The sequence below is a fragment of the Anomaloglossus baeobatrachus genome, chromosome 9, assembly GCF_048569485.1.
Source record: "Anomaloglossus baeobatrachus isolate aAnoBae1 chromosome 9, aAnoBae1.hap1, whole genome shotgun sequence".
Lineage (NCBI taxonomy): Eukaryota > Metazoa > Chordata > Amphibia > Anura > Aromobatidae > Anomaloglossus > Anomaloglossus baeobatrachus.
In genome coordinates this window covers 49,936,073-49,953,879 of record NC_134361.1, presented here as the reverse complement: position 1 = coordinate 49,953,879, position 17,807 = coordinate 49,936,073, and the positions used below count along the sequence as shown (strand labels likewise).

General features: G+C 49.0%; 1 protein-coding gene across 1 annotated transcript in view; it reads right to left on the bottom strand.

Annotated features, from left to right (window-relative positions):
• The window catches only part of VAMP7 (vesicle associated membrane protein 7), a 58,575-nt gene that overhangs the window by 18,508 nt on the left and 22,260 nt on the right, over positions 1-17,807 (bottom strand). The window contains exons 4-6 of the mRNA XM_075322637.1: positions 7,183-7,320; positions 5,400-5,490; positions 1,761-1,828 (exon numbers count right to left, since the gene is read on the bottom strand). Coding sequence (XP_075178752.1) covers positions 1,761-1,828; positions 5,400-5,490; positions 7,183-7,320 — 297 coding nt within the window. The remainder of the gene's footprint in view (positions 1-1,760; positions 1,829-5,399; positions 5,491-7,182; positions 7,321-17,807) is intronic.

Sequence of the window (17,807 nt, the reverse complement as noted above, 5' to 3'; positions counted from 1 at the left end):
TATATATATATATATATATATATATATATATATATATATATATATATATATATATATAAAAACTTCGGCACCCCGGGGGGCCAGCACCTAGTAACAGGTGCGGCTTACCGACCGCCCAAAGCGGTTGTGTGACCACCAGATTCCCTGCCTGGGCCTCCCAGAGCCGTGTTGTCTCTCCTCTCCAGCTTCTGAAGTGCTGATAGCAATGGCTGTCAGCGTTCTGTGAGGAGGAGGGGGCCGTGGGCGTGCCCTAAAAAGTGCGGGAATCTGGTGCCCCACTGTGCTCAGTGAGGGGGGAGGAGGATACAAAGTATGCTCCAGCCCTCAGCGCTGACGTCCAGTGCAGCGTCCCTCCCTTCCCCTGACTGGCAGGCCGGGGGGCGGGAGTATGTGGTACTAGGCCGCAGAAGCCGGGGACTAAAGTTATAAGCGCGGCCGGCAAACAAGCGCGGCCAGCGCGGTAGTGCCGGCGCACAAACACACCCAGCAGCTGCTGCAGCGTGTATAACACAAGCGCGGCCAGCGCGGTAGTCCCGGCGCACCAACACACCCAGCAGTGCTGCAGCGTGTATAACACAAGCGCGGCCAGCGCGGTAGTCCCGGCGCACCAACACACCCAGCAGTGCTGCAGCGTGTATAACACAGGCGCTCCATGCGCCGCCCCAAGGGGACACAGAGTACCTCACAGTAGCAGGGCCTTGTCCCTGACGATACCCGGCTCCTGTCCAGCAGATTCCCCAGGGGCTGCGGAGGGAGCACGGTCCCAGTGTCTGGAGACCGATTAGGATCCCACTTCACCCAGAGCCCTTAAGGGATGGGGAAGGAAAGCAGCATGTGGCTCCTGCCTATGTACCCGCAATGGGTACCTCAACCTTAACAACACCGCCGACCAGAGTGGGGTGAGAAGGGAGCATGCTGGGGGCCCTGTTATGGGCCCTCTTTTCTTCCATCTGATATAGTCAGCAGCTGCTGCTGACTAAATTGTGGAGCTATGCGTGCATGTGTGCCTCCTTCGCACAAAGCATAAAAACAGAGGAGCCCGTGATGCACGGGGGGGGTGTATAGGCAGAAGGGGAGGGGCTTTACACTTTTAAGTGTAATACTTTGTGTGGCCTCCGGAGGCAGAAGCTATACACCCAATTGTCTGGGTCTCCCAATGGAGCGACAAAGAAAGCCAAATGGTGCAAAATGGTTAATGAAAACCAAGTGCAAAAATGATTTTTAGCCCCAAGTACATGCAAAAAAAATTTAAAAAAATTGGTCACAAATGTGGTCAATCCCTTTAAGCATAAAAGAAACACCCAAAAGTTGTGTTTAATGAATTACATGACGTTATTTGTAAAGCGGCTCCAGCAATAATGATGCACTGACACAGAGAAGACACTAGGTGGCAGTGTTGGTATACGTGCTGGGTATATTTAGCATCATGAATGCTGGGGTCACCCAGGTACACTGGGGGCTGACGACACAATGTTAGGGGGGGTGAGAGGGATGTTAGCGTATTCCAAAGCTCCTGAAAAGCAGGATTCTGATAAATGTGACAAAGTAATTGTGATATCAGGGTTCATTAGAGCAGTGGTTTCCAACCTTTGGTTCTGAAGAGGCAGAAAGACTACAAGTCCCAGCCTGCCCTGACGGGCTGTGTTCCCCAGAAGGTCTCGGCCCGGTGTGAGCGCAGCTCTCACATGACGGCTCATTGATAAAGTCATGTGCCTGCCCCGGGGAGCGGCTGGGCTCTGGGATTTCCTGGATGCACTTACCGAGTCCACGAGGTTCTCCGTCTTATCTATTAGTAATTCTAATCGCTCTCCTCTTTGGGCGACCAGATCTGGAAAATGGAACGGTAAAATCCGTTACTAGAGCTGGAGTAGAGAACGCATCTAATGCTGATTTATTACACATTCTCCCAGCCGCGGCCTCTCATCCTGGGCCGTCCATTACTGCAGATGCCGGGCGGGGAGGATGAGGAGGGGAGCGCTCTGATCACAGCAGACTCACACCTATACCTCCCTAGTCTATATCCGCAGTATACAGCCTGTATACAGTGCAGCACCATATAGTGACAGATCTGGGGTTTTACTTATATACTGGGGTGTTTTAAAATTTTACCAATGCTTTTTTTCCCCCCGAATAAAATGATCTTTATTAAAAGAGGTCTGCTAGTAAGTAGATCAACCCACCCAAGCAGTCTATATGCGCCTACAAATCCTAAATAAAATAATATCTGCTATCCGATGTCTTATTTCAGAGAAAGCAATGTGATTCTCAATATGAAATGAGCCATTAGGATTTATGGGACGGACATAGATCTCCCTGAGAATCTGCCTCCAGTGTGAGACATGTAATGGCTGACAGTCTGCTCTCCCAATCTACATGTCTCACACTGGTAACTCCACCTTACATTTAATATAAGCCCTGAAGGAAGATTCTCAGGGAGATCTGTGTATGCTCCATAGAACTCCCTAAGAATCTGCTTCCAGAGGTTATATCCAGTGTGAGACATGTAATGGCAGACAGTCTGCTCTCCCGATCTACATGCCTCACACTGGTAACTCCCCCTTTCATTTATTATAAGCCCTGAAAAAAGATTCTCGGGGAGATCTGTGTATGTTCCATAGATCTCCCTAAGAATCTGCTTCCAGAGGTTATATCCAGTGTGAGACATGTAATGGTTGACAGTCTGCTCTCCTGATCTACATGTCTCACACTGAGAGAGGGAAGCCAGCACGATCTGAAATTGGCATGCATCATATAAAAAGTGAAAATTCACAGATTTATTCCAACTGTACTACAATAAAAAAATGAGATTTTTAGCAAATAATTGATCAATTTTTTGAGCCACCCCTGCCAACGTCACGGCAAATCTCAATAGGGGGGTCCTACTCTACATTCTGTATTTCATGTGCCATGCGGCCTCCTAGATAAAGTTAAAAGCAGAACCATACTAGAGCACACATACCTGTAACCTGTATATAACCGCTTCTATGTTGCAAAAAAGGCACTTGTGGATAGAGACCAGCCCAGGTCCCAGCATGTGGAGCAAGCTCTGCACCATACCAGGACTATATCAGAACTGATCCTCCCAGTGACAAACAGCAACCATTGATAAAGGCGGACAAGATCCAAGATGGTGCTTAATTAGCATTGCCTGTGGAAAGGGGTGAGGTAACTGAATCTGAACAGCTACCAACAGGAGGAATACAAAGCAAACCAAAATCAGGCGTGCATGGCATGGTGGTGACCGGCCACCAGAATTTGTAGCATAACTACGACCAAACAGAGAGAGAGGGGAGCCAGCACGATCTGAAATTGGCATGCATCATATAAAAAGTGAAAATTCACAGATTTATTCCAACTGTACTACAATAAAAAAAAAATGAGATTTTTAGCAAATAATTGATCAATTTTTTGAGCCACCCCTGCCAACGTCACGGCAAATCTCAATAGGGGGGTCCTACTCTACATTCTGTATTTCATGTGCCATGCGGCCTCAGTTACCTCACCCCTTTCCACAGGCAAGTAGAGTAGGACCCCCCTATTGAGATTTGCCGTGACGTTGGCAGGGGTGGCTCAAAAAATTGATCAATTATTTGCTAAAAATCTCATTTTTTTATTATAGTACAGTTGGAATAAATGTGTGAATTTTCACTTTTTATATGATGCATGCCAATTTCAGATCGTGCTGGTTCCCCTTTTTTCTCTGTTTTGACCGTAGTTATGCTACAAATCTGGTGTCTGACCAACACCATACCATGCACGCCTGATTTTGGTTTGCAATATATTCCTCCTGTTGGTAGCTGTTCAGACTCAGTTACCTCACCCCTTTCCACAGGCAATGCTAATTAAGCACCATTCTTGGATCTGGTCCGCCTTTATCAATGGTTGCTGTTTGACACTGGGAGGATCAGTTCTGATATAGTCTTGGTATGTGTAGGGCTTGCTCCACATGCTGGGACCTGGGCTGGTCTCTATCCACAAGTGCCTTTTTTGCAACATGGAAGCGGCTATATACAGGTTACAGGTATGTGTGCTCCATTATGGTTCTGCTTTTAACTTTATCTAGGAGGCCGCATGGCACATGAAATACAGAATGTAGAGTAGGACCCCCCTATTGAGATTTGCCGTGACGTTGGCAGGGGTGGCTCAAAAAATTGATCAATTATTTGCTAAAAATCTCATTTTTTTATTATAGTACAGTTGGAATAAATGTGTGAATTTTCACTTTTTATATGATGCATGCCAATTTCAGATCGTGCTGGTTCCCCTTTTTTCTATGTCTCACACTGGTAACTCCCCCTTTCATTTATTATATGCCCTGAAAAAAAGATTCTCGGGGAGATCTGTGTCTGCTCCATAGATCTCCCTAAGAATCTGCTTCCAGAGGTTATATCCAGTGTGAGACATGTAATGGCTGACAGTCTGCTCTCCTGATCTACATGTCTCACACTGGTAATTCCCTCTTTCATTTAATATAAGCCCTGAAGGAAGATTCTCAGGAATCTGTGTCCGGCCCATAGACCTTAACAGATCATTTTCATATAAATGAGGTTTTCTTTTGAATAAAACAGATATAAAGGTATCCTTTTATTCTACTTTCTTTGACCTAAATGCCCATATAAATGGTTTTAGAAGGTTTATACTACTGAAAAATTAGTAATCTTGCAATTTTCACACTGACCACTGGGGCTATTTTAGACTCTGGAAGAGTTTTCAGCAGGCTCATTATCAGCAGAGGCAGGACTACAACGATAAGTCATATTTCTATACACATCTGATAATACAGGATCCACCAATCACAACAGGTGATGTCACAGCTCACCCCTGCTCCCCCTTCCTGCACAATGACATAGGCACAGAGTCTGTTCATTAGATCTATCGCACATGTTTCCTGAAACATCAGAAAAGCTTTAGCGGCTGGTGTGTGCCTATGAGCCTGTCCAGATCACCTGACGTCTTCTGTGCGGACCAAACGCCAATTGCTCAATTTAAGCTTACAAGACGGATGTAGGATCGCAATGGGAAAGTGACCTGTGGTCCACACAGAAGATGCCGGGTGACCCGCGGGGCTCCTACACCTCTATAGTGTCTGCATATGTCCTATGGCATCAGTTAGGGTTTGTCCTTTTGGGATAATACCCCAAGCCCCCCCTCCCTCGGTCAAACACCTTAGCTGCCGATGTTGCTATTTAGGATCAGCCTAGATGGGAGAAATCTCTGATCCCGGCTGTTGAGATGAGAAGTCGGCACCGGTTGCCGATGACAAAGCTGCCTAGAATCCACTACATCCTTATTGAGAATAGCGCACAACACGTAGGAAGTAATATTAACCCCAAATATCACAGGCGGCCAAACCCACAATGGTCAGTAATGTTTGCCGTTTTCCTGTGCACGGTCCGTACCTATATTCCGGACCATAATGCCTTTCAGCTCGTCCACTTGGGCTTGTGTCTCGGCTACGCGGTCTACGCTCTTGGTTTCGGAATGATGTTTCTACAGGAAAACGAAAGAAAACACGTTATATCCCATAATATACACATCACTGACAAAAAGTCATCACTTACCAACACCAGGTCACATTACTAACGTGTTGGAGGATACAGCAGACCCCATGATAAAGACGGAGGCGGCAGAGGTGTAAAATATCGACAGCCACTCACACTCCGAGCATTCATGGAGGAGGTGACTAATGAGCACTGCACGGTGGCTCCGTGGTGAGCACTGCACGGTGGCTCCGTGGTGAGCACTGCACGGTGGCTCCGTGGTGAGCACTGCACGGTGGCTCCGTGGTGAGCACTGCACGGTGGCTCCGTGGTGAGCACTGCACGGTGGCTCCGTGGTGAGCACTGCACGGTGGCTCCGTGGTGAGCACTGCACGGTGGCTCCGTGGTGAGCACTGCACGGTGGCTCCGTGGTGAGCACTGCACGGTGGCTCCGTGGTGAGCACTGCACGGTGGCTCCGTGGTGAGCACTGCACGGTGGCTCCGTGGTGAGCACTGCACGGTGGCTCCGTGGTGAGCACTGCACGGTGGCTCCGTGGTGAGCACTGCACGGTGGCTCCGTGGTGAGCACTGCACGGTGGCAGCGCTGGGGTCCTGGGTACAAATCCCACTAAGGACAACAACTGCAAGGAGTTTGTATGTTCTCCCCGTGTTTGCGGGGGTTTCCTCCAGGTTCTCCAGTTTCCTCCCACACTCTAAAGATTTACAGATAGGGAATTCAGATTGTGAGCCCCAATGGGGACAGTGTTGCCAATGTATGTAAAGGGCTGTGGAATTAATAGAGCTATATAAATGAATAAATAATAATAAATGCACCCAGATGAGGCTTGTATAGGGCGCCAGTCACACAGGTACATGTGCAGTGTCTGGCTTACAGCCTATTAGTGACACCCATCAGCACTATATAAGTCCCCACAGGACAGACACCCCAATACCCCCCATTAACTGCATCCTGCAAAAGCTAAAAAAAAAATACATGAGGTATTGGTCAATATTTTGGCCAAAATACGCAAAAGTTTGCAACCCGCGTCAAGGGTCCTCATTGTTTTACGAGTCTATACACTAAAATTAAAAGCAACATGAATCCAAAACACATCACTGCCCGTAGGATGACAGAAGATTCCCCCTGCCCGACCATTTAGTCACTGCATCAAAAGGGGCTACTCTCTGGTTGCCCGATGTATGAGAGCCCTTGTACCGGATGGACACGGCTCCTGAGCCTGCGTGACACACGCACAACCATACATGTAGGGCTTTGCTATTTAGGAAATTCCACCGACCACTGTATAAAATGAGCCAAAAGTAGTGAAGTCTTGATTACATTTCCCCTGGAAGCAGAGAACAAGCTTAATTTTGTGTGTGTGAGCACATGACGGCCGGTGTGTTCAGTGCCGGGGTCACATGTGCTCATGTGAGCGGCTTATACAGATTGTGATCATCAGGGCTCACATGACAATGGCCGCTCCGAGCTCACAGCTGAGATCAGAAGCTCCAAGAAGGCCCAGGTCAATGAACATCGTGGTCACAGACTCCCCGCGTCACAGACTCCCCGCGTCACAGACTCCCCGCGTCACAGACTCCCCGCGTCACAGACTCCCCGCGTCACAGACTCCCCGCGTCACAGATTTATTATTCTACAGTACGTCTGAACGTTACCCATATACACATTGGGGTCTGTACTAACCAGCTGTGCGGCCAGGACACTGGAGAACTCGCTGTTCATGGCGTAGGGCAGCGCGGTCTGCGCCCGGGATCCATACGTGGTCTGAAACCTCTTCTTCACCTCATTCAAAAAGTTAAAAGCCCGGGAGCGCTCAAAATCCTAAAAGTGACAAATACTCATTGTTATAGCTCCTCTATTCCAACATAGAAATACAATATAGGCAGCAAATTTTTCACTTTGGATTTTTCATCCCCTTTCTTCCATTATGTGAGATAATAATACGTCGCTTAATAGGAACCAAGTATAAAAATTGACATATCGCACTATTAAAATGACCCTTGTATAGACATATGTAAAAAAGCAATCCCAGGGATGACCATCTGCACGACACCAGTAACCACTATACATAAATGAAGGGGTTAAAGGGGGTCTCCCCACAAAGTTTATTTTAATCAATAGATCTTGGAATAAGAATAATTTCCACAATTAGATGTGATTTAAAAAAAAAATTCCTGGGCGGAGATAATCTTATATACAGTGCCTTGCAAAAGTATTCAGCCCCTTTGAATTAAAAAATTAAAAAAAATAAAAATTAAAAAAAAATAAAAAAATCTTTTCCCACATTTCAGGCTTCAAACAAAGATACAAAATTAAAATTTTATGGTGAAGAATCAACAAGTGGCACACAATTGTGAAGTGGAAAGAAATTTATAAAAAATTAATTGAAAATTGGGGCGTGCAATATTATTCATCCCCTTTAAGTTAATACTTTGTAGCGCCACCTTTTGCTGAGATTACAGCTGCAGTCGCTTGGGGGATGGGTCTATCAGTTTTGCACATCAAGAGGCTGAAATTCTCGCCCATTCTTCCTTGTAAACAGCTGGAGCTGAGTGAGGTTGGATGGAGAGCGTTTGTGAACAGCAGTTTTCAGCTCTTTCCACAGATTCTCGATTGGGTTCAGGTCTGGACTGTGACTTGGCCATTCTATCACCTGGATACGTTTATTTGTGAACCATTCCATTGTAGATTTTGCTTTATGTTTGGGATCATTGTCTTGTTGGAAGACAAATCTCCGTCCCAGTCTCAGGTCTTTTGCAGACTCCAACAGGTTTTCTTCAAGAATGGTCCTGTATTTGGCTCCATCCATCTTCCCATCAATTTTAAACATCTTCCCTGTCCCTGTTGAAGAAAAGCAGGCCCAACCATGATGCTGCCACCACCATGTTTGACAGTGGGGATGGTGTGTTCAGGGTGATGAGCTGTGTTGCTTTTACGCCAAGCATATTGTTTGGCATTGTGCCGGAAAAGTTTGATTTTGGTTTCATCTGACCAGAGCACCTTCTTCCACATGTTTGGTGTCTCCAGGTGGCTTGTGGCAAACTTTAAACGGCACTTTTTTATGGATATCTTTGAGAAATGGCTTTCTCCTCGCCACTCTTCCATAAAGGCCAGATTTGTGCAGTGTACGACTGATTGTTGTCCTATGGACAGACTCTCCCACCTCAGCTGTAGATCTCTGCAGTTCATCCAGAGTGATCATGGGCCTCTTGGCTTCATCTCTGATCAGTCTTCTTGTTTGAGATTAAATTTTTGAGGGCCGGCCGGGTCTTGGTAGATTTTCAGAGGTATGATGCTCCTTCCATTTCAATATGATCACTTGCACAGTGTTTCTTGGGACATTTAAAGTTGTGGAAATCTTTTTGTAACCAAATCCAGCTTTAAACTTCTCCACAACAGTATCACGGACCTGCCTGTTGTGTTCCTTGGTCTTCATGATGCTATCTGCGCTTTATACAGAACGCTGAGACTATCACAGAGCAGGGGCATTTATACAGAGACTTGATTACACACAGAGGATTATATTTATCATCAGTCATTTAGGACAAAATTGGATCATTCAGAGATCCCCAATGAACTTCTGGAGTGAGTTTGCTGCACTGAAAGTAAAGGGGATGAATAATATTGCTCCCCCAATTTTCAGTTTATTCTTTTTTACAAAAGTTTAAAAAAAAAAAAGAATACATTTCGTTCACCTTCACAATTACGTCCCACTTGTTGTTGATTCTTCACCATAACATTAAAATTGTTATCTTTATCTTTATGTTTGAAGCCTGAAATGTGGGAAAAGGTTGAAAAATTCAAGGGGGTCCGAATACTTTTGCAAGGCACATGATAGAAAAAAGTCCAGATCACCCAATTCATATGGAGACCTCCCAAACCAGATGGTGCATGGGCAAAGAGGAGTCGGCGAACATCCGCACGGCAGGAGAAAAAAAAAAAAAATGTCCAATCACGTCCAGGTTATATTAAAAATAAAAATTCTTTATTTGAATCCATATTAAAAAAATTAGTCCATCAGGGAAGTAAAAGAAAAAAATCCATTGAACAATAGAATAGAGGAATTAGTTTCAGACTACATGTCCTTATTCACTCCTATTCTTTCACATACTGGATTGGGGGTAGAAAAAGAATGAGACCAGAGGTAGGACTAAGCAAACAGGTGAGACAGCAAACAATGCAGGACAGATTAGCATAAGACACAATGTCAATATGCATATGTTAATTCGTTCTTGATGGTCATGCCCAAGGGAGTCTGTCATTCCATCTGCAGAATCCATTTTTCTTTTTCGCTCCTAATTGGGAGACCCAGACAGTGGGTGTATAGCTACTGCCTCTGGAGGCCGCACAAAGAACTACACTTAAAAGTGTAAGGCCCCTCCCCTTCTGGCTATACACCCTCCCGTAGGAGTACAGATTCCTCAGTTTTAGCTTTGTGCGCAAGGAGGTCAGACACGCACGCATAGCTCCATTGTTCTTAGTCAGCAGCAGCTGCTGACTATGTCGGATGGAAGAAAAGAGGGTCTATACAGACTCCCAGCATGCTCCCTTCTCACCCCACTTATGTCGGAGGTGTTTGTAAGGTTGAGGTACCCATTGCGGGTACGGCGGCAGGAGCCCACATGCTGATTCCTTCCCCATCCCTTTTTACAGGGCTCTGGGTGAAGTGGGATTTACCGGTCTCCAGGCACAGAGACCGTGCTCCATCTACAGCCCCTGGAGAAGATGCTGGATGGAGCGGAGTACATCAGGGACATGGCCCTGCTTCCTCAAGGTACTCTGTGTCCCCGTGTATCTGGCGCTCACACCGCAGCATGCTGGGTGTTGTAGTGCGCCGGGGGACATCAGCGCTGCGGCGCCTGTGCCATGGCCTCATTCAGCTTTGCTGAAGCAGGCACATTTATGGAAATAGTCCGCGCCGGCCGCTGGGACTGCGGCGCGGCTGGCACTTGTAGTGCGCCGGGGACTTCAGCGCGGCCTGCGCTTTTACGGCGGCCGCGCTGATAACTACAGTCCCCGGCTTTTGCGGCCTGCTTCCTTTCGTTCCCGCCCCCAGACCTGCCAGTCAGGAGAGGGGCGGGACGCTGCCCACGCTAGAACTCGGTCGCGCCGGCCGCTTGAACAGCGGCGCGGCTGGCACTTGCGGTGCGCCGGGGACTTCAGCGCGGCCCGCGCTTTTACGGCGGCCGCGCTGATAACTCGAGTCCCCGGCTTTTGCGGCCTGCGTTCGTTCGTTCCCGCCCACAGACCTGCCAGTCAGGAGAGGGGCGGGACGCTGGCCAGTGCATCAGCGCTGAGGGCTGGAGTCGTTTTTACATACTCCAGCCCTCACAGTCAGCACAGAGGGGACACTGTTCCCGCACTTTTGTTTGGGAACTCCCACGGACCGCCCCTCTCCACAGAAGCCTGCAGCCATTCTTGCTGACACGCTGAGCTGCAGAGGGGAGCCGGGGAGACCCAGACAAGGCATTCTGCAGCCTCTTACCCGCTGTTCAGCGGGCGGTAAGCAGCCCAGTGGGCTCACCCCCTCTTGTGCTCGTAGTATCCTTAGTATTTTGTGGCTACAAATACTTGGTATTGCATAGCGCTGGTCGCCCTTTGGCTATAGACTCTCTCACATGCAGAGAGCCAGCAGCATGTCGCCCGTAAAACGCAAGGGTGCCAAGGCACAGACATTGTATGCTTCCTGCACCGCATGTGGGACTTTTCTACCGGCAGGCTCCACGGACCCCCATTGTGTGCAGTGCTCGGCCCCTGCGGCGCTTGCACAGTCGGGACCTCTGCTGGACGTGTCCCAGGGTGTACCACCTGTGAATGCTGTCCAGGTGACAGGGACTGAGTTTGCAGCTTTTGCTGACAGAATGTCTCTCACTATGTCACAAATTCTTGACACATTGCGAGCTAGGCCTGTACTTCAGACCACGGACACTGTGCATGTATTGCCCCCTGGTCCCCCTCAGCTCCTAGCTCCGGGACGGGCATCTACACCTCAGGGTGAAGACTCTGACTCGGACGATGGCCCCGGGCAGCCTAAGCGGGCTCGTTATGACGGGCCTTCACATTCATCTCAATGGTCTGGATCCCAGCGGGATGAATCTATGGGTGATGAGGCGGACTTAACTGATCAGGATTCTGATCCTGGGACCGCTCTCAATCTAGATACACCAGATGGTGACGCCATAGTTAATGATCTTATATTTAACATCAATAAGATGTTGAATATTTCCCCACCAGCTCCTCCTGTAGAGGAGTCAGCTTCGCAGCACGAGAGAATCCATTTCAGATACCCTAAGCGTACATTAAGCACTTTTCTGGACCACGCTGACTTCAGAGACGCAATCCAGAAACCCCACGCTTATCCTGAAAGGCGTTTTCCTAAACGACTTAAAGATACACGCTACCCTTTTCCCTCTGAAGTGGTCAAGGGTTGGACCCAGTGTCCAAAAGTGGATCCTCCAATTTCCAGGCTTGCAGCCAGATCCTTGGTTGCTGTTGAAGATGGAGCGGCACTTAAAGATGCCACTGACAGGCAGATGGAGCTCTGGCTGAAATCCATCTATGAAGCGATTGGAGCGTCATTAGCGCCTTCTTTTGCGGCCGTATGGGCACTCCAAGCTATCACGGCCGGGCTTGCGCGAGTCGACTCAGTCACACGTGCATTTGCCCCGCAGGTAGCACCATTGACCTCGCAAATGGCGGCATTCGCGTCGTACGCGATTAATGCTGTTCTTGACGCTACAAGCCGCACGGCAGTGGCGTCAGCCAACTCAGTTGTTTTGCGTAGGGCTCTGTGGTTGAGACATTGGAAAGCAGATTCTCATTCCAAGAAGTGCTTAACCAATTTGCCTTTTTCTCGTGACCGATTGTTTGGAGAGCGTTTGGATGAAATCATCAAACACTCCAAGGGTAAGGACTCTTCCTTACCGCAACACAGACAAAACAAGCCCCAACAGAGGAGGGGTCAGTCTGGTTATCGGTCCTTTCGAGGACAGGGCAGGTCCTAATTCGCCTCGTCAAAAAAGACTCAAAAGGACCAGAGACGTTCAAATTCTTGGAGGTCTCAGTCACGCCCAAAAAGACCAGCCGGAGGAACCGTTGCCAAAACGACGTCCTCCTGACTTGCGGTCTCCGATGCCCACACCCGCGGTCGGTGGGAGGCTGTCCCACTTTGGCGACATTTGGCTAGCAAATGTCAAAGACCGTTGGGTGAGAGATATTCTATCTCACGGGTACAGGATAGAGTTCGGTTCTCGTCCGCCAACTCGTTTCTTCAGAACTTCTCCACCACCAGACCGAGCCGATGCTCTGTTGCAGGCGGTGGCCGCTCTAAAGGCGGAAGGAGTGGTGACCTCCGTCCCTCTTCAGGAACAGGGTCACGGTTTTTACTCCAATCTGTTTGTGGTCCCAAAAAAGGACGGATCGTATCGTCCCGTCCTGGATCTGAAGTTGCTCAACAGACACGTAAAAGTCAGGAGGTTCCGGATGGAATCCCTACGCTCCGTCATAGCCTCAATGTCTCAGGGAGATTTTCTAGCATCAATAGACATCAAAGATGCGTATCTCCACGTGCCGATTGCACCAGAGCATCAGCGTTTCCTACGCTTCGTCATACACGACGAGCACCTACAGTTCGTAGCGTTACCCTTCGGTCTGGCAACAGCCCCCCGGGTCTTCACCAAAGTCATGGCAGCAGTAGTAGCTGTTCTGCACTCGCAGGGTCACTCGGTCATCCCGTACCTAGACGACCTGCTTATAAAGGCATCCTCTCAAGAAGCATGCCAACACAGTCTGAAGGTGGCGCTAGACACTCTCCAGACTTTCGGGTGGATTATCAACTTTCCAAAGTCTCATCTAACCCCGACCCAATCTCTGACTTATCTTGGCATGGAGTTTCATACTCTCTCAGCGATAGTGAAGCTTCCACTGGACAAGCAGTGCTCGCTACGGACTGGAGTGCAATCTCTTCTTCAGAGCCAGTCGCATTCACTGAGGCGCCTCATGCATTTCCTAGGAAAGATGGTAGCAGCAATGGAGGCAGTCCCGTTCGCGCAGTTTCATCTGCGCCCTCTCCAATGGGACATTCTGCGCCAATGGGATGGGAATTCGACGTCCCTCGACAGGACTGTCTCCCTCTCTCAGACTGCCAAGGACTCTCTACGTTGGTGGCTTCTCCCCAACTCATTGTCACAGGGAAAGTCGTTCCTTCCCCCGTCCTGGGCAGTGGTCACGACAGATGCGAGCCTATCAGGGTGGGGAGCGGTGTTTCTCCACCACAGGGCTCAGGGGACGTGGACTCAGGAAGAGTCCACCTTGCAGATCAATGTTCTGGAAATCAGAGCAATCTATCTTGCCCTGCGTGCCTTCCAACAATGGCTGGAAGGCAAGCAGATTCGGATTCAGTCGGACAATTCCACGGCGGTGGCGTACATCAACCACCAAGGGGGAACACGCAGTCGCCAAGCTTTTCAAGAAGTCCAGCGGATTTTGACGTGGGTGGAAAGCAGAGCGTCCACCATATCTGCAGTTCACATCCCAGGCGTGGAAAACTGGGAAGCAGACTTTCTCAGTCGCCAGGGCATGGACGCAGGAGAATGGTCCCTTCACCCGGACGTGTTTCAACAGATCTGTTGCCGCTGGGGGTCGCCGGACGTCGATCTGATGGCGTCACGGCACAACAACAAGGTCCCAGTTTTCATGGCACGGTCTCACGATCACCGAGCGCTGGCGGCAGACGCGTTGGTTCAGGATTGGTCGCAATTCCGACTCCCCTATGTGTTCCCACCTCTAGCATTGTTACCCAGAGTTCTCCGGAAAATCAAGTCCGACTGCCAGCGAGCCATACTCGTCGCTCCAAATTGGCCAAGAAGGTCGTGGTACCCGGATCTGTGGCATCTCACGGTAGGCCAACCGTGGGCACTACCAGACCGTCCAGATCTGCTGTCTCAAGGGCCGTTTTTCCATCTGAATTCTGCGGCCCTGAACCTGACTGTGTGGCCATTGAGTCCTGGATCCTAGCGGCCTCAGGTTTATCTCAGGGAGTTGTTGCCACAATGAGACAGGCTAGAAAACCATCCTCAGCTAAGATCTATCACAGGACGTGGAAGATATTCTTAGCGTGGTGCTTGGCTCAAGGGTTTTCTCCCTGGCCATTTGCATTGCCAATTTTTCTTTCCTTCCTGCAGTCTGGGTTGGAAAAAGGTTTGTCCCTTAGCTCGCTTAAGGGTCAAGTCTCCGCGTTATCCGTATTCTTTCAGAAGCGCTTGGCACAGCTTTCTAAAGTACGCACGTTTCTCCAAGGAGTTTGTCATATCGTTCCTCCTTACAGACGGCCATTGGAACCCTGGGATCTGAACAAGGTTCTCCTTGCTCTTCAAAAGCCGCCTTTCGAGCCTTTGAAAGAGGTTCCCCTTTCTCGGCTTTCACAAAAGGTAGTTTTTCTTGTAGCGGTCACGTCTCTTCGAAGAGTGTCCGAGCTGGCGGCGTTATCTTGCAAATCTCCCTTCCTGGTATTTCACCAAGACAAGGTAGTACTGCGTCCAATTCCAGAGTTTTCTCCCAAGGTGGTTTCTTCCTTTCATCTCAATCAGGATATCACTTTGCCATCTTTGTGTCCGCATCCAGTTCACCAATTTGAAAAGGGTTTACATCTGTTGGACCTGGTGAGAGCACTCAGGATTTACATTTCTCGCACGGCGCCTCTACGCCGTTCGGATGCGCTCTTTGTCCTAGTCGCTGGTCAGCATAAGGGATCGCAAGCTTCCAAATCCACCCTGGCGCGGTGGATCAAGGAACCAATTCTTCACACATACCGTTCTGCTGGGCTTCAGATTCCATCTGGACTGAAGGCCCATTCTACCAGAGCCGTTGGTGCGTCCTGGGCGTTGAGGCATCAGGCTACGGCTCAGCAAGTGTGCCAGGCGGCTACCTGGTCGAGTCTGCACACGTTTACCAAACACTATCAAGTGCATACCTACGCTTCGGCAGACGCCAGCCTAGGTAGACAGGTCCTCCAGGCGGCGGTGGCCCACCTGTAGGAAGAGGCTGTATGACAGCCCGTTCATGTGGTATCTTTTTACCCACCCAGGGACTGCTTTTGGACGTCCCACTGTCTGGGTCTCCCAATTAGGAGCGAAAAAGAAGAAGGGAATTTTGTTTACTTACCGTAAATTCCTTTTCTTCTAGCTCCAATTGGGAGACCCAGCACCCGCCCTATCTGTTTTTAGGGTTTCGTTTTTTTCGGGTGCACATGTTGTTCACGTTGTTTCTTAAGTTCTCCGATCTAGTTATCGGATTGAATTTGTTTTTGAAACTGTTATTGGCTTTCCTCCTTCTTGCTTTGGTACTAAAACTGAGGAATCTGTACTCCTACGGGAGGGTGTATAGCCAGAAGGGGAGGGGCCTTACACTTTTAAGTGTAGTTCTTTGTGCGGCCTCCAGAGGCAGTAGCTATACACCCACTGTCTGGGTCTCCCAATTGGAGCTAGAAGAAAAGGAATTTACGGTAAGTAAACAAAATTCCCTTCGTTTTCTCTATGGTGTAAAATAGTTTTCAAATCTCCCCCTCTTTTAGGCATGAACAGCTTCTCCACAGCATTAACCCTTAAGGCACCTCAAGGTACCTTAAGGTCAGATCGCTGGTGGGATCGCTAAAGTGTGATGGTACCCTAACTGTAAAGTTGAAATAAGTGATAATTAAAGTAGTGATCACTAAATTAGTGATAGATGTTTGACTGAACAATGCCAGACCAACTGAATGCCCTATCAATGTGTAAAAAGTAAATAATGCCCTACCAATGTGTGAAAGTAAACAATGCCCTACCAACTGAATGGTTTCACACAACATTGTGTTAGGAAAACAATGCCCAATCAATTCAACTCCTCCCTGCAGGTTTTCATGAACTCATGTAACCTTAGGGTACCTTCACACTTAGCGATGCAGCAGCGATCCGACCAGCGATCTGACCTGGTCAGGATCGCTGCTGCATCGCTACATGGTCGCTGGTGAGCTGTCAAACAGGCAGATCTCACCAGCGACCACTGAACAGCCCCCAGCCAGCAGCGACGTGCAAGCGACGCTGCGCTTGTACGGAGCCGCCGACTGGAAGCTGCGGAGACTGGTAACTAAGGTAAACATCGGGTATGGTTACCCGATGTTTACATTAGTTACCAGCGCTGTGTGCAGGGAGCCGCGCACACTGAGCGCTGGCTCCTTGCTCTCCTAGCTGCTGTACACATCGGGTTAATTAACCCGATGTGTAATGCAGCTACATGTGCAGAGAGCAAGGAGCCGCGCACACTGCTTAGCGCTGGCTCCTTGCTCTCCTAGCTGCTATACACATCGGGTTAATTAACCCGATGTGTACAGCAGCTACATGTGCAGAGAGCCGGAGCCGGCAGCACAGGCAGCGTGAGAGCTGCGGAGGCTGGTAACTAAGGTAAATATCGGGTAACCACCTTGGTTACCCGATGTTTATCTTGGTTACAAGCTTACCTCAGCTGTCAGACGCCGGCTCCTGCTCCTTGCTCGCTTCATTTGTTGCTCTCTCGCTGTCACACACAGCGATCTGTGTGTCACAGCGGGAGAGCGGCTTTGAAGAAAACGAACCAGGGCTGTGTGTAACGAGCAGCGATCTCGCAGCAGGGGCCAGATCGCTGCTCAGTGTCACACACAGCGAGATCGCTAATGAGGTCACTGCTGCGTCACAAAAAGCGTGACTCAGCAGCGATCTCGGCAGCGAGCTCGCTGTGTGTGAAGCACCCCTTAAGCCCCAGTCACACTAAACAACTTACCAGCGATCCCAACAACGATACAACCTGATAGGGATCGCTGGTAAGTTGCTAGGAGGTCGCTGGTGAGATGTCACACTAAGGCTATGTGCGCACACTGCGTCTTTTTGACGCTGCGTTTTTGGCCGCTAAAAATGCACAAAAACGCACCTGTGTCGAAAAAACGCATCAAAAAAAGCATGCGTTTTTGCCGCGATTTGGTGCATTTTGCTGCGTTTTTGATATCTGCGGTTTTCTGCGTTTTTCAAATGCATTGCATGGGCGGAAAACGCAGAAAAACGCAGGAAAGAACTGACATGTCCATCTTTTTTTTTTAACTCAAAAACGCAGGTAAAAAAACAGATGTGTGCGGACAGCAAAAATGAAAACTCAGACTTTGCTGGGGAAGCAAAGTCCTGCAGTTTTGAGGCCAAAAACGCACCCGAAAAACGCGCAAAAACGCCGCAAAAAATGCACTGTGCGCACATAGCCTATGCGACACTCCAGCGATCCCACCAGCAACCTGACCTGGCAGGGATCGC